Raw genomic sequence first — 15552 nt, 5'->3', positions numbered from 1 at the left:
AAGCTTGTTCGTTTTAGGCTCTTACAATTCATGTTTGTCTGAATAAATGTTATCATAAATTTTAAGGACTACTTTCATGGATACACATATTTCTTGCACAAATTTTACTTGGATTGATTAAATCTAAATTTTAATGGATACACATATTTCTTGCACAAAGTTTAAGAACTACTTTAATGGATACAAATATTTCTTGCACATATTTTACTTGGATTGATTAATTTAATAATTAGTGGATGTGACATGATATATTATTTTGCGTAAAGAACTATAAGCCGAGTTTGAATCACAATTTTTTGATTTTTTTTGGATCTTAAAGGATTAGTAGCCTCATTTGACGTAGTGATGGCCTGATGGGTATTGACTATTAAGTCATATGTAATGTAGCTAATCATTTCCACATTTTTCAACAATTTAATTACTTTTTTGAAACAAAAGCCAATCTGCTATTCTGCCTTTGCGCGGATGGATCACTCGCGGCACACATTCTCCTTAAAAAACAAGAAAAAGTAACAGTTCGATACAACTTCTCGCGCGACAAGGCAACTGAGAAAACCGAATTTGCCCCAACCTTGAATTCGGATTTTCAAAGGACGCGACCCCCAATCCACGGGGGAGCACAACCACAGCAGAGGAGCGAAACTACGACTTGTGAGTAAGAAACTTGTTTCGAACGACGACTGCTATACCCTTAGAGAAGAGTGAAGCAGTGAGCACCCGTGTGTAGATAAATCATGGCTAGGGGGATAGAGGCTCGAGAGACCTCTGTCCACACGTGGACTGCAGCTACTATTTCTTTGTAGCTACATTCCTTTCAAAGGTTACATGCATTTAGATATACCTAATATTGGGGCATTAGATTTTTATTTACTTATTTTTAAACCTTTGATTACCTTTGATTATATATAATTAATAATTATTAACAACTATATATACCTATACATCCAAAGATATAATAGAAATTTTCCGATGATTATATATAATTAAAAATTATTTTTACTCTATAAACATATACAGAGTATACTACGGAGTATACCTATACATACGAAGATATAATAGAAATTTTCCAATAGCCATAAAAGAAAGTCCAATGTTAAGTCTTTGCATATGGGTGCAGTGCAAATCGGTTTAATATCGTTCCTTTAATTTGACTATAGACCAAACATCAACTTTGGGACATTGTGAGGAAAATTAGCCCCTCTTTCTCTCTCTCCACTTCTCTATTTCCATTACAGTTAACATCAACCTCCACTTGCAGAAACTTCTCTTCTTTTAACCATACATTTCTATAATTTCATGTAAGTTTACTCTGTTTTTCTTCCCAATATTTTCCAAGAATTCTTGTATATTTGCTTAGCAACGCCCCTAACCCCAGAACAAAAGAGCAAAAATTTGGGTATTTAGTTGCTAAATTAGCAAATGCGTGTTTTTCTTGTATGTTTTAAGCTCTGATTATTCCCCTAATTAACCTTGATTAATAATTGATAATTAATCAATAATAGTTGAATTGGCAAAAAAAAGGGGAATTTTTTTTCCCTCACCAAGTCAAGTCTATGCACTAGTCAACAGTCTACATTCTAACGTTATTCTATGTGAAAACAATCTTTATTTTCACATTATTTGACTACCATTATTAAAGTTATGCTATTTTCTTGTAATTGTTTTTTGTTAAATTTGTTGGGTGTTTTAGTTTAATCCCAGGTTTATTGCCAAGTTGTGGTGAACTGGTGGGTGTTGCAAACTTTTTGTTTAATTTTGAAATTTTCTTAAGCCATAAGCTATAATTATTGAAGTTGCTCTTATACGTCTTAGTTCAAATCTTCAAAGATTTTTCAATACTTGGAAGTTTTCTGAGTCTATATTGGCTATAATCTGTGATATTATACATTAATCCGTCTTTCTTGCAAGTGCTCATTATACACCCGGGTGTACCTTATCACCCTGTGGCCAGGTGTGTAATAAAAATTGCTGTCTTACTTTCGAACCAATAATAATTTTCAGTAAATTTTATGAATTGGTTATGTTGTACAGTAATTGATTGAAGGTTTCTGATTTAGGTAATTTGATGAATCTGGTTAGCTCAAGGATTATTGTGAGTCTATTACTAGTCTTTTGTTTTTTTAGTTCTATGTATATTGAGTTTCTAAATGAAGATTGTAATTATATGTTTTATTCAGATTCTTGCAGGATATTCTTGTAATATGGAGATCAGGGGTTCTGGTGTCAATTATAAGCTCTGACATAGATTACACAGCAATCTAAAGGTGTTTAATGGGCCTCGTAAGTCGTATGGGGTTGAATCAAAGAGAAATCTCTGGTTTTCTTGGATTTTATCTAGTGTTTTTGTTGATGAGTGGTTTAAGCTATGGAAATGAGAATGATATTTCATGCTTGAGGTCCATAAAAGAATCCTTGCAGGATCCCAATAATATCTTGAACTCTTCCTGGAATTTTAGCAATTCTACGAAAGGATTCATTTGCTCGTTCACTGGGATAGATTGCTGGGCTCCGAATGAGGATAGGGTGTTGAACATCCGACTTTCAAATATGGGATTGAGGGGTAGCTTCCCTCTTGGGATTTTTAACTGCAGCAATTTACAGCACTTGGACCTGTCCTCTAATGAACTTGACGGAGTAATTCCTGCTAATGTTTCTAAAATCATGCCGTATGTGACTTCAGTTGTTCTCTCCTCAAATAGGTTCTCAGGTGAGATACCTGAAAACCTTGCCAACTGCAGCTATCTCAATGTTATCCAACTAGACCACAACAAATTTTCTGGACAAATTCCTCTAGAATTAGGCCAGCTTTCCCGGCTCAAAAGATTTACTGTTGCTAATAATCTCTTGGTTGGGCAAGTCCCAAGCTTTAATTCTACTATCGATGTTGATTTCTCCAACAACCCAGGGCTCTGTGGACCTTCTCTAAGCCCTTGTCAGAAATCATCAGGAAAGTCCAATACTGGAGTTATTGTTGCTGCTGCAGTATCTGGAGTGACTGTTGGTGCCATAGGAGTAGGCCTAGCTATGTTCTTCTGTGCACGTAGAGTCTCAGTAAAGAAAAAAGAAGAAGATCCTGAAGGAAACAAATGGGCAAAGAGTATCAAAGGGATCAAGAAAATTAAGGTAAATCCGATTCAAATTTTATTTATAGCTTATATTCCAGTCTGTATGTTATCGTTGTTTGATGCTACTACGGAAGTGTACTAATCTTTACCATCATAGCACTGAGAAATTACGTTATGATGTATAGGTGTCCTTGTTTGAGAATTCTATTTCGAAAATGCGACTGAGTGATCTCATGAAGGCAACAGATAATTTCAGTAAACATAATATTATTGGTGAAGGAAGGATGGGGACTATATATAAGGCAAGACTTGATGATGGCAGTATGTACATGGTAAAGAGGTTGCAGGACACTCAACACTCTGAGGAAGAATTTGTGTCTGAAATGGCTACACTTGGGAGTGTCAAACATCGGGACCTAGTTCCCCTCTTAGGTTTCTGTCTTGCTGGGAAGGAGAAATTGTTAGTTTACAAGTACATGAAAAATGGTACTCTTTATGATCAGTTGCATCAGGGAGAAGATGGTTGCTCCATGGAATGGCCAACACGACTCAAAATCGCCATAGGGGCAGCTAGAGGCTTAGTATGGCTTCATCATAATTGCAATCCTCGCATCATTCATCGGAACATAAGCTCTAAGTGCATCTTACTAGATGCTGATTTTGAGCCAAAAATATCTGACTTTGGCCTTGCGAGGCTCATGAACCCCATTGATACACATTCGAGCACCTTTGTCAATGGAGAATTTGGGGATATAGGTTATGTGGCGCCAGAATACTCGAGAACTTTGGTGGCTACTCCAAAGGGAGATGTTTATAGCTTTGGAACAGTCCTCCTTGAGTTGGTAACTGGAGAGAGGGCAAATGAAGTGACTAAAGCCCCTGAAAGCTTCAAGGGTACCCTGGTGGATTGGGTTATAGAACTCACAAAGAACTCTAATTTGAAATATGCCATTGACAAATCATTGGTTGGAAAGGGTGTTGACCACGAAATCTCCCAGATTTTCAAAGTAGCTCGTAATTGTGTGTCCTTGAATCCCAAAGAGAGGCCTTCAATGTTTGAAGTTTACCAACTTCTAAGAGCCATTGGGGAGAGGTATCACTTCTCAACTGATGCTGAAATTATGTTGCAAATGGATACCGGCGATGATGACATACAAGAGCTCATTGTCGCTCAAGAAGCAAAATCCGATCAGTGATTATATCATTTATAAAGGTATCATTTCCAATGACACGTAAACATAAATATTATTGTGTGTGTTGTTCAATTATCATATGCTCTCCCCATGTGATCCATGTACAGAATATTTTTTTTTGGAATTGAAACCATATATTTACAAGCTTGGCCTCACTTTCATTTGTATGACTATTTTCTTGGGTTTGAGTGGTTGTGAGAATGTTATGTTTCATAACCATAAAAAGAGAATTGTTACCTATACTCTTCTGCACTTCTATATCATAATTGTTGTTTAAGCCAACTTTTCTGTTGGGAATTTGTCTTTTGATCTTTTCATTCTTCTTTTCCTTAGTACTTGTCTTGTGGATTTGTCTCCTCAAAATCACTTCTTCTGAATTCAACTTTTTATGGCTTCTGCATTTTATCGGACAATAATGAAGAAAATGTGGGCTGATACTGAAACAGTTAAGATCGAGTCAGATGCTCTTTTTCTGTCAATCTGTCATTATCCTCGTAAAACAGCCAATTTATTTGTTTGTAATCTACTTTTAACCTCTGTTTAGGCCAGATGAAGATAAACAACCAGCCATAAAATTCATATTTTTCTAGACCAATGCTACTCTAGGTCTCTAACCCTGATTAGCCAGCTTGGATAATATCCTCGTGGAATTCAAGCAGATCGTAGTTGGATTAGCAGGCCTTGAAAGTTCATGGGATACACATGTCCTTGACTGGAAACAGAACTACAAAGTTGTGGCCTTGTGGGCATTGTGCTCTTCCATTTTTCTGTAGCCATTTCTCCAAAATCCATTATACTTATAATGACCATTTTGGTGATAGGATTTGAGAGAGTGCACTGTATAGAATTAGGACCTTCAATCCAGGCATGCCCTAAACTAAAGTAGCTGATGTGGTTAATGTCATTGCAACTTGCCCACCTGTTTCATTGTATAAGGGGAGGGGAAGTAACAACTTTGTAATGATGTATTTTATTAATGTAAATATGTAATTGTACAGGGTTGATAATTTAGTAACTAGTCAAGGAACTTATAGAGCAAGAAGTGTTCACCCACTCAGTCTGAACTTGCACTTCTTCCTAAGTTATTCCCTTCCATCACTTTCTTTATGCATCCTCCACCTCCTCTCTTCTTGCAATTCCTTTTCCATATTTTTCGGCTCTGTTCCCAACTCCCCATACATCCTCCAGAGACTCAGCATCCGTGGGTTGGTCTGTATACTGTGGAACCCCCCATTTCTGGTACCTCAAGGCACAATGCTTCGAGGACTGGGCTAAACTCAATCAGAAAGCAGCTTATCGCCTTGTGGGCCAAGATCCATAGACCTCACCACCAGGCCTTGCCTAGAAGTTTCATCTGGTAATCCCATCGGAAGTTTTGGCTGCTACGATACTCTTACCACCTTTAAGAATTTTTGGTGTCTGTTTTTAAAACCTTGTGCTGATTCTCCACATTGTTCTTCAGACAATTGGCCTGTGCTTTTGAAGACTCGTAGATGATGAAGTCTCTTGGTTTAGAATTCAGCCAGCTCTTGCAGAAGGCTGTGTTGGCTTGAAGAGCTGGAGACTGTAGTTTCTGTCATCTTCTAGTCTTCTGTCAAGGTATTATTATGAGCTGTTGGTCCTGCGGTTTACCAAAAGCATATGTTGATGAAGTATCAGGACAATAAGGTAGCTATCAAGTATTAGCAGTACATTGATGATTTGTAAAATGTCATGTTTATAGACCAAAACTCCAAATCTATCAATAGGTTAAGTTTATTAACCACTGTCTCCAGCTCCGCCCTTTTGTTAGCTTCTTAATAATTTTTTGAGTCGTTGATTTGATGCTATTCAAGTAGGCCGCGACAGACTCACTCAACACGGTTTTTTCCGTTATTGTAACTGTCGGAATTGAGCTGTTGTTGGATAGCTGAACCATTTGGGTTGGTATAGTGGTGGTGTGTTAACAGTTTTAGATGCCAACCTACTGAAGCATTGAGTTCATGATATGTAACTATTAGAACTTGGGCCTTCTGGTATTTGAATTTTCTCTTGGCCATAAAAAATAGAAAATAAAAAAAAAAAATTAAATTGTTTTTGTAGCTACTGAAGTTGCAGATTAAATTATTAAAATAAGTAGACCACACCATCAGATTCATCACATGCAATTCTCGTATACTCGTATTATTGAATGCTCCTCCATTAACCATAACCAATTAATCAATAATCATGAATCATGAATCATCACTTGTTTGTTGAGATTTTGATTTTGTCAACTTTCATTTTTTTAATTAGTCAAATTTATTTTGATTTCAACTGCTACAGACTTCATAAATGTTCCGTATATTCTTTGATTCATGTAACATGGATTTTTTTTTTTGGTGAAAATTATTTTATTTCCTTTGTTTTGTATCTAACTTAAAGAAAACTTAATACTGTAAAATTATGAGTATTGTATTAGTTTGTTTCAAAATATATTTTCACAATATTTCAATATTTTATATCATTAAGATATTAATGAGTGAAATTATATATTATGTAAAAAAAAAAATAAGCGTGAAAATGAAAATGTTGTTAGTTTAGTAGTATGTAAGAAACGAAAAAGCGTAATTCAACACGGTCCAATCAAACACAATTAAGCTACTGTACCATATAATTAACAGACAATTAAGTACCACCAACCTTTTATTTTTAATTTTGTTTTGGCAACATTACCATCAACTAGTAGACTGCATGTTTTCATATCATGTAAATAGGCGCTCACACGTCTTTTAGATGTGAAGGTGCTTCTCTGTATGCCTAAGACATTCAATGTCACAATCTAAACATTACTTTTTAATTTCTTTACTCTTTGTTTATTTTCATTTGGTCTGATTCTTTCTCAAACTATATATAGTAAGACCACGAATTTCATGGGAAAATAGTATTCTCTTACCACACAAAAAACACCCTCCTCTCTTCCAATCTTTCCTTTTTTCCCTTCACAAATTCTCGTATTCGATTTCCTTTTTCGCCTTTCTTCTCTTAGATCTCTCTTAATTCTTACATTGTTCAGCTGATCTTGTTAGTCTTACATCAGAGAACAGAGGAAATATTAAGTTAGATTATTTCTGTTTTTATTATTGACTTAAAAAGGAGGGAGCAGATTAGATCTGTGTTGCTCCCTTAATTACTTTCAAATGCATATGCATCGGTCATCTTCGTCGTCTTCGTTTTTGCCATCAATATGCTCTCTTCATACTTTCATTGGCTTAGCCGTGATCTTGTGTGTGTATTTCACATTACAGACCTCAATATCACTCCAAGATAAATCTCTTCCATCTGAACAAATCAAAACTACCCTGCCTTCATCTATTCTTCTACCTCAACGATACGATTCCAATGACATGTATTTCCATGAGATTCCGACGATGGAGCAACCACCTCCTCGCTCTAATGAAAAAACAGTACTCCATTCTCCTCCGAAAGCAGAGATCCTAGGCGGCTTAGCCCAAGACTTTGACATTGCTTGGGGAAATGGTAGAGGAAATTTTCATGATAATGGTACGCTTCTTACTCTTTCCCTAGATAAAAACTCGGGTTCTGGATTTGAGTCCAAGAACAGATTTCTGTTTGCAAAGATTGATATGAAGATTAAGCTCATTCCTAATAACTCTGCTGGTACTGTCACGACATTTTACATGTCCTCAAATGGATCCACCCATGATGAGATAGATTTCGAGTTCTTAGGTAATGTGAGTGGACAGCCTTATACTATACACACTAATATTTACTGTCAAGGAAAAGGAAATCGCGAGCAACAATTTTACTTGTGGTTTGATCCTACAGCGGATTTTCATAGTTACTCGATTCTGTGGAACCCTGCTAGAATTGTGTTCTTCGTAGATGATACGCCAATTAGGGAGTTTAACAACATGGAAGAATTTGGTGTGCCTTTCCCAAACAAGCAGCCCATGAGAATATTCTCGAGTTTGTGGAATGCTGATGATTGGGCTACACAAGGTGGAAAAGTGCATACTGATTGGTCCAAAGCTCCATTTGTTGCCTCTTTTAAGAACTTTAAATCAAGTTCTTGTGTTTGGTCTCATGGATCCTCGTCGTGTGGGTCAGAGGACTTGGATTCTGAATCGTCGGGTTTTGAGAATGCTTGGTTAAGGGCGGAGTTGGATTCAAAGAGTTTAAGGAAAATGAGACGGGTGCAACAGAATTACATGACTTACAATTATTGCAATGATAAGATGAGATTTCATGAAGGGCTTCCTAAGGAATGTACTATTAAAGGGTCTAACAGAGGAAGACAGTCACAGTTTAGATGATTCTATTTCATTTTTGTTATTACATTTTTCTTTTGTATTTCCTCCCTTTTTACTTCCTTAATTTATATCTTTTTTGTGAGTTCGTTGTAAAATCATATTAGTCATACCACGCGGGTTAATTACAATGTATTACACTATAATACGAAGTATTATTTACATGTAATTACAAATTTAATGAAGATGAGGATATCATTTACTTGATTTTCATGTTTGTTTGTCGATTTTCATGTGTGTTTGGAATCTGTTGATTTTCTTTCCTACACTATATCATACTTCGTACTAACATAAGATTCAGATGCAGAATATGATATTTAGATTTCAAGAACATATAACACAGCATTGGAAAAATACAGTATGTAATAGCAAAGAAAAATAAACATATCAATCATAAGAACCATATTTCATACAATAATTTTCCTCTGAAATATTATCAACTTTTAACATTCTGCTAAATAAGCTACAAATTCATCAATGTTTTTGTCAGAACTTCCACCTTCATCAACTGCTTCTTTAGCCAACTTCTTCCACTTACTCAAATTGTTCTTAATCTCTTCATTTTTCTCACCCTCCATGACTTCCCTAATGCATTCCTCTAATTGCTTTCTTTGCACAATCCCCTTGTCATCTACCTCGGCTCTGACGCCGACTCCCCATATATCCTCCACAAACTTAGCATTAGTCCCCTGGTCTGTCCACTGTGGGACACCCACCACTGGCACGCCGAGGGACAATGCTTCTAGGATCGAGTTAAACCCACAGTGTGTCACGAAACAGCCTGTCGCCTCATGGGCTAATACCTCCAGCTGGGAGGCCCATCCTACCACAAGACCCTGCCTAGAATTTTCGTCTATGATCCCTTCTGGAAGTTTTGCTTGCTCTGATTCTCTTACAACCCACAAGAAATTCAGTTGGCTGTTTATTAATCCCCATGCTAGTTCTTGGAATTGTTCTTCGGACAATTCAGCTGCACTTCCAAAAGACACGTAGGCTACTGAGTCCTTTGGTTTGGAGTCGAGCCAGTTCTTGCATAAGGTTGTATCCGGCTTGAGGAGCTGAAGGCCATAGTCTGTGTCATCTTCTAGTCTTTTGTCAAGGTAATATGACGGAACCGCTGGTCCTATGGTTCTTACTTTCCACAACTTGGCCATCCAATCAACGACCTAAAGAAGCGAGACAAAGTATAAGAGTTAAATCATGACCAATATCAATATCAAAGTTATCCCAATGCCTTTAAGGACACTAATTTTAGACAGGGTAACATCAAGTCTAATACATCCAAATACGAGTTTAGAGTGAAAAAAGGGTGTGTATATGAGTAGTATGACACTATGACTTTATGTTATAACAAAAAAAACCACCTATATGTAACATTTACAAAAAAAAATAAATAAATAAATAAATTGTAACAAGAGTTCACATTTGTGGCCCAAATATTAGTATAGGATTTACTTCTTTCTCCATGTCATAGAAGATATTGCACAACACCCAATCTGCTTGATCAATATTAGAGAACTGTCCCAAAATCACATCAAACCAAAACGGGTAGGACCCATAAGTGTGCACGAACGACGGAGCCTCCAACGGGTGGAGCTCCGGAGCCCCAGGAACCGAGACTTTAATTGAGTCAGGACCCGTAAGAGGGAGCTGGATCAGCCCACGTTGAACATGGTAGTAAATGCTATTAACTGTACAAGATTGTGTGAAAAATAGCCCAGCAACAAGCCCAAATTGCTTAGCAACATCCAAGGCCCAAGGTAAGAACCCATCATATATGATCGCTTGAACCGGGTCACCTTCCTCATTTAGCTTCTTAATAAGTTGGGCCAGAGATTTAGCCCCATTCACCTGAAGGCTATCCAAGTAGGCCGCAATAGACTCCGGGTGATTACCTCCATCATCGGTGTAGCCATCGGATATGGATCGAATTTGAATCGGTGGGCCAAATTGGGTTTGGATGGTGGTGGTTTGCATAGATTTGAAAATGTATTGGGCTGTGATTAAGGTGGGCTTGATTCCTTTGGAAGCCAATCGTTTCGAGAATTGGAGCATTGGGTTAACATGGCCTTGGCCTATAAACGGAAACACAAGAACATGAGCTTTTTGGGCTTGCTTAGTAACCTCCATAATGGTTGATTTCGGAGTTTTTGAATGGGAGTAATTGTTCGTGACCTATGTTTGGTACGTAGTTTGTCAAACAAAATCGATTTGTTACTGTAACGAATGAATTTGGGGTTATAAGCTTAGTATAGATAAGGTTTTACTTGGTGGGGTGATGAATGGTGAAGGAAGAGCCATCTTCAACGATATATATCTAAGTAGATAAAGTAAATTAATGAGAAGTTGTACAAATTACATTATAAAATGAAGTAAATTAATGAGAAGTTGTACAAATCACATTATAAAATAGCAACACCGAGGTTAAATTCAACATATGCCATGTGTGACCTTGGCGATGACATCAACAATTGCATTAGATATTGGAATTATTATGTTTTGTCTCAATAAAAAAAAATGTTAATGTAGAGTTGACTAGTTGTGTAAAATTTGGAAACGAAACTACATTAGTAACACTAGTGTTTGTCTTAGTCTCGTAGACGTGTCTTTTAGTAGTATAGTACCACCTTCTTAGCCGCCGGAATTGGGCCAATTAAAATAGTGTGAGAAAGTCCAAAAACCTTTGAAGTATATACGTACAATGGCGATGGATTAACTTAACATTAAAAGATTAAGATAATACTCCCTCTATCCCTAAATTACAATTCTACTTTTGATATTTACTCCTCACATAATAAAGAGAAGTAAGAATATAATTTAGGGACGAAGAGAGTATATAGTTTTTATATTTCATGAATAACATGAAATTTGAGTGTAATTGTGAGAGTAAAAATGTGATACTAATAAAAATTATGTATAAATAGACGAGTTGTAACATATGAAGCATGAAATTATAAATTACAAATGAACAAAAGTGTAATACTTGTATTACATTATATCAGCTTCTAATATCCGGCTAAATAAGACACAAACTCATCAATATTCTTATCAGAACTTCCACCTTCATCAACTGCTTCTTTAGCCAACTTCTTCCACTTAGCCACATTTTTCCTAATCTCTTCACTTTTCTCACCTTCCATAACATCCCTAATGCATTCCTCTATTTGCGTTCTTTGCACAATCCCATTCTTATCGACCTTGACTCTTACACCAACTTTCCATATCTCCTCCACAAACTTTGCATTAGTCCCTTGGTCCGTCCACTGAGGCATCCCCACTACAGGCACTCCGAGGGAGAATGCTTCAAGTATCGAGTTAAACCCACAATGTGTCACAAAACACCCTATCGCCTCGTGGGATAATACCTCTAGCTGAGAGGCCCATCCCACAACAAGACCATGGTCAGAAACTTCGTCTATAAAATCCTTAGGAAGTTTTTCTTGCTCTGCCGCTCTAACCACCCACAAGAAATTTAGGTGGCTGTTTTTTAAACCTTGTGCTAACTCTTGGAATTGTTCTTCGGATAACTTTGCCGCGCTACCAAAGGATACGTAGATGACGGAGTGTTTTGGTTTCGAGTCTAGCCAGTTCTTGCATAGGGTATTTGGCTTGATTAGCTGAAGGCCGTAATCTGTGTCATGTTCTAGTCTTTTGTCAAGGTAATATGATGGAACTGTTGGTCCTATTGTTCTTACTTTCCACATCTTAGCCATCCAATCAATTCCCTAATGAAATGAGCCAAATTAAAGCATATGTTAAATGATGATTAATATAATCATATATTCATATATATATGCATAGTTTCATGATCTAAATTGGGCAGAGGAAAGTTGATTAAAAGGTGGTCGATGTTCAAGTTTTCAACGAGGAGTTAAGCCATGTCTGAAGGATGTAAGATAGTTTATCTGTTTCCTTAAAATTCTACAAGTAACAAATATAGGAAATGGAGAAAGTATAAACTATATGATCATTCAAAATCTATGTTACCAAAGATTAAATTAAAGTACCACCTCTATTTTTCATTAGTTTCAACAAATGAATATTCCACACCTTATAAGGTAACATACTATAATCATATATATACTTTTAAAGACGATGAATGAATATTATTATAGGAAGACTTTTCAATAGCTACATAAAAATTGCAGCTATTGTAACTGTTTTCAATCTCAATCGTTTAAATATTAATAATAAATCTTGTACGTCCATTCATACATTACATTTGACTTATAAATATTTTAAAAAAATAAAAAAGTTTAAAAACTACTTTATTTTGAAAAAAAAATAATTAAAATTGGTTGTCGTTGCCATTGTTGTAGAAGTATCCATCTTTCAACTTAAGTTTAAATTTCCATTAAATAGCTAAAGAGGAACAATTAACATTGATAGGATTATAATATAACCAAACAATCAATGAAATACTACCCTATATCTGAAAAACAAAGGTATGATTTTATACATTATATAGTTTTATACATGGATAAGATTAAAATATAACCTAAATAAAATTGTTCCAACTTTAAGTTATACAGTTCATAGTTTTAATTACTCCATATAATTCTCCGTAACTCATCCTTATCATTGTTGCACTGTTTGATGGATTTTATGTTAATTAGTTATTCAAACTTTGCATAGACATTATCAATGAAGCTTTTGCAGTAGTTAATTTGGTACTCCCTCCGTCCCCAAAACTTCGCCCCTTTTGGCATAATTTTAGTCATAAAATGATCGACCCATTTGCATTAAAATATCCACCAATTTACAATAATATTTGTGCAAAATTAACTTCCCCATATAAAATTTTGTTTTTTCATATATTTTAATATTTTATCTCTCTACTTTTTTACAAATCTGATGTAAATTTATCTTTTCAATACGTTTTTATTTCTTTCTATTTAATAAGAATAAACTCTAGAAAACAAGTTATTAAAAAAAAGGTAGTTTTTCGATCAACTATTTTATTGTGATCCTATTTTACATAATTAAGTTGACATAAAATTAATGGTGTAGATTTTGTTTTTATAATGGCCACTATTTTATTGTAGCCATTGTCCATTATTATACGGAGTATTTTTAATTCCAAATGAAGACAAAATTTGTTTCTAACTAGATACTACCTCCGGTTTTTATTAGTTGATATGTTTTGACTTTAGCATTATTCACACACCTCCCTTTTAACCATGTTTTGTGATTTATTTATATGTAAGGAGAAATATAGTCAAGTGGAATCTTTTAGATTCGTCACAATATATACATTTTATAATTTTTGCTCATCGGTAATTAAAGATATTAATGACTTAATTTGTGCATTGACAAAACGTGACTAAAGAAACGTGTCAACTAAAAAAAACGGAGGAATTATTAAATAAGTAGCAGATAAGTACTATAAATGCAATCAATAAGTTCAATAACAAAAATGTGTGGACCAAAAACTTCATACGAAGTATATAGATTACGTACCTCTTTCTCCATCTCATAGAAAATGTTGCACAACACCCAATCTACTCGATCAATATTTGAGAACTGTCCCAAAACAACATCAAACCAAACCGGGTACGACCCATAATTTTGCACGAACGACGGAACCTCCCATGGGTGGAGCTCCGGAGCCCCAGGAACCGAGATGGTAGTCGAGTCGGGGTCCGAAAGCGGGAGCTGGATTAGCCCACGTTGAACATGATAGTAAATACTATTTACTGTACAAGACTGAGTAAAAAACAGCACCCCAATAAGCCCAAGTTGCTTGGCCACATCCAAGGCCCAAGGTAAGAACCCATCATATATAACTGCCTTAACTGGGTCCCCTTCCTCATTTAGCTTCTTAATAAGTTGGGCCAACGTGTTCGAACCGTTGGCTCAAAGGCTATCCAAGTAGGCCGTGGTAGACTCAGCTTGGTTATAACCACCATCGTCGTAGCCATCGGAAATAGGTCGTACTTGTATTTGTGGGCCATTTTGGGCCGTAGTTATGGTGGTGGTTGGCATTAATTTGGAAATGTAAATAGTTGGGACTAATGTGGGCTTGATGCCTTTATAGGCCAAACGTTTCGAGAATTGAAGCATTGGGTTAATGTGGCCTTGGGCCGGATATGGTAGCACAAGAACATGGGCTTTTTTAGTGTCCTCCATGATGGTTGTTAAACTTGTTATTGGAGTAACCGAATTTGTGTGGAAATAATAATCGTAAAGATATTTTGAAATGGAGGTGGTACAAATGATGTGGTTGCTTTAGTTATGGGAAAAATACATGTACAAATGTTGTTTCGGAGTTTATTGAGGGTTGAGGGAATGAAGTGTATTTATAGGGAGGAAATCAATAGAGCCTTGTACTACTTGGAGAGTACTTCACCGCAAACAAATTCCCTGACATCAGTGGTGATGTCAGTTATGTTAGTATTGAGTATTGACAAACTCTTTATTCTCAATTTACGAGTACTCCCTCCGTGTGTTTTTTAAAGTGTTACAATTTGATCGGTACATAGTTTTAGGCAATTTAATTGACTTAAATAAAATAAGATGTAAGTGGGATAATTGGAGTATTAAAAAATTGTAAAAGAAAGATAGTGTGATTAATAGTTTATTGAAAAGTAATGAATATGAGAAGAGAGACATAATAATAAAAAAAAAGTAGTAGTGGGTTTGGGTGGCGAACGTGAGAGGAAAGAGATATAATATTTTAATGTAGCTTTTTGTCAAAAAAAAAATATAACACTTATTAAAATACCGCCGGATTTAATAAGTGTAACACTTAAAAAAAACACAGATAGAGTATTATTATTCTAATATTGAATAATACAGTACCCTACAAAAACAAAATGAATTATTTAATTGGGTCCTAGCCACGTGGTAAGCTTCAAGGTATCCCATGTCTATATAGCTTTATCATTATGAGGTTGTCTTCTATTCATTGGATTTCCGTTTGTTTGAATTTATAGAGTTGCAAAAACAATTTAAATTTACTTTGTTTAAAAGAAAAGAAGCTCAACAAGATTTAAAAGAAAATAG

General features: G+C 35.7%; 2 protein-coding genes and 2 pseudogenes across 9 annotated transcripts; 2 read left to right on the top strand and 2 right to left on the bottom strand.

Annotated features, from left to right (window-relative positions):
* The first annotated feature begins 1166 nt into the window (after positions 1-1166).
* Positions 1167-7610, top strand: LOC145567183 (probably inactive leucine-rich repeat receptor-like protein kinase At5g48380). Of its 7 annotated transcripts, XR_014095515.1 has the most exons (6): positions 1325-1951; positions 2058-2092; positions 2178-3123; positions 3251-4278; positions 5257-5615; positions 5721-6020. XR_014095515.1 is itself a non-coding variant. In XM_081626423.1 (5 exons), exons 3-4 carry the CDS (start codon positions 2272-2274, stop codon positions 4259-4261), a joined length of 1863 nt encoding a protein of 620 aa, XP_081482549.1. In that variant the 5' UTR covers positions 1325-1951; positions 2058-2092; positions 2178-2271; the 3' UTR covers positions 4262-4278; positions 7525-7610. The 7 variants fall into 7 exon arrangements, 6 of the variants coding, with proteins under 6 accessions (XP_081482547.1, XP_081482546.1, XP_081482549.1 ...); XM_081626423.1 differs by lacking the exons at positions 5257-5615; positions 5721-6020 and adding an exon at positions 7525-7610; XM_081626422.1 differs by lacking the exon at positions 5257-5615.
* LOC145567184 (xyloglucan endotransglucosylase protein 7 pseudogene) lies at positions 7527-8735 on the top strand (annotated as a pseudogene).
* Positions 8736-8917: 182 nt separating this feature from the next.
* On the bottom strand, positions 8918-10677 carry LOC145568260 (UDP-glycosyltransferase 74G1-like). Its single transcript, XM_081627690.1, has 2 exons — positions 10003-10677; positions 8918-9713 (listed from the first exon to the last, which is right to left on the bottom strand). The coding sequence occupies exons 1-2, from the start codon at positions 10675-10677 to the stop codon at positions 8991-8993; spliced, it is 1398 nt and encodes a 465-aa protein (XP_081483816.1). The 3' UTR covers positions 8918-8990.
* An 838-nt stretch (positions 10678-11515) lies between these two features.
* On the bottom strand, positions 11516-14809 carry LOC145568259 (UDP-glycosyltransferase 74G1-like; annotated as a pseudogene). Its single transcript, XR_014095801.1, has 2 exons — positions 14008-14809; positions 11516-12272 (listed from the first exon to the last, which is right to left on the bottom strand). The product of XR_014095801.1 is annotated as a UDP-glycosyltransferase 74G1-like (transcript).
* Between the last annotated feature and the right edge of the window lie 743 nt (positions 14810-15552).

The sequence above is a fragment of the Chenopodium album genome, chromosome 11 (assembly GCF_948465745.1).
Source record: "Chenopodium album chromosome 11, dcCheAlbu1.1, whole genome shotgun sequence".
NCBI classification, from domain to species: Eukaryota; Viridiplantae; Streptophyta; class Magnoliopsida; order Caryophyllales; family Amaranthaceae; genus Chenopodium; species Chenopodium album.
This window is presented reverse-complemented; position numbering and strand designations above follow the sequence as displayed.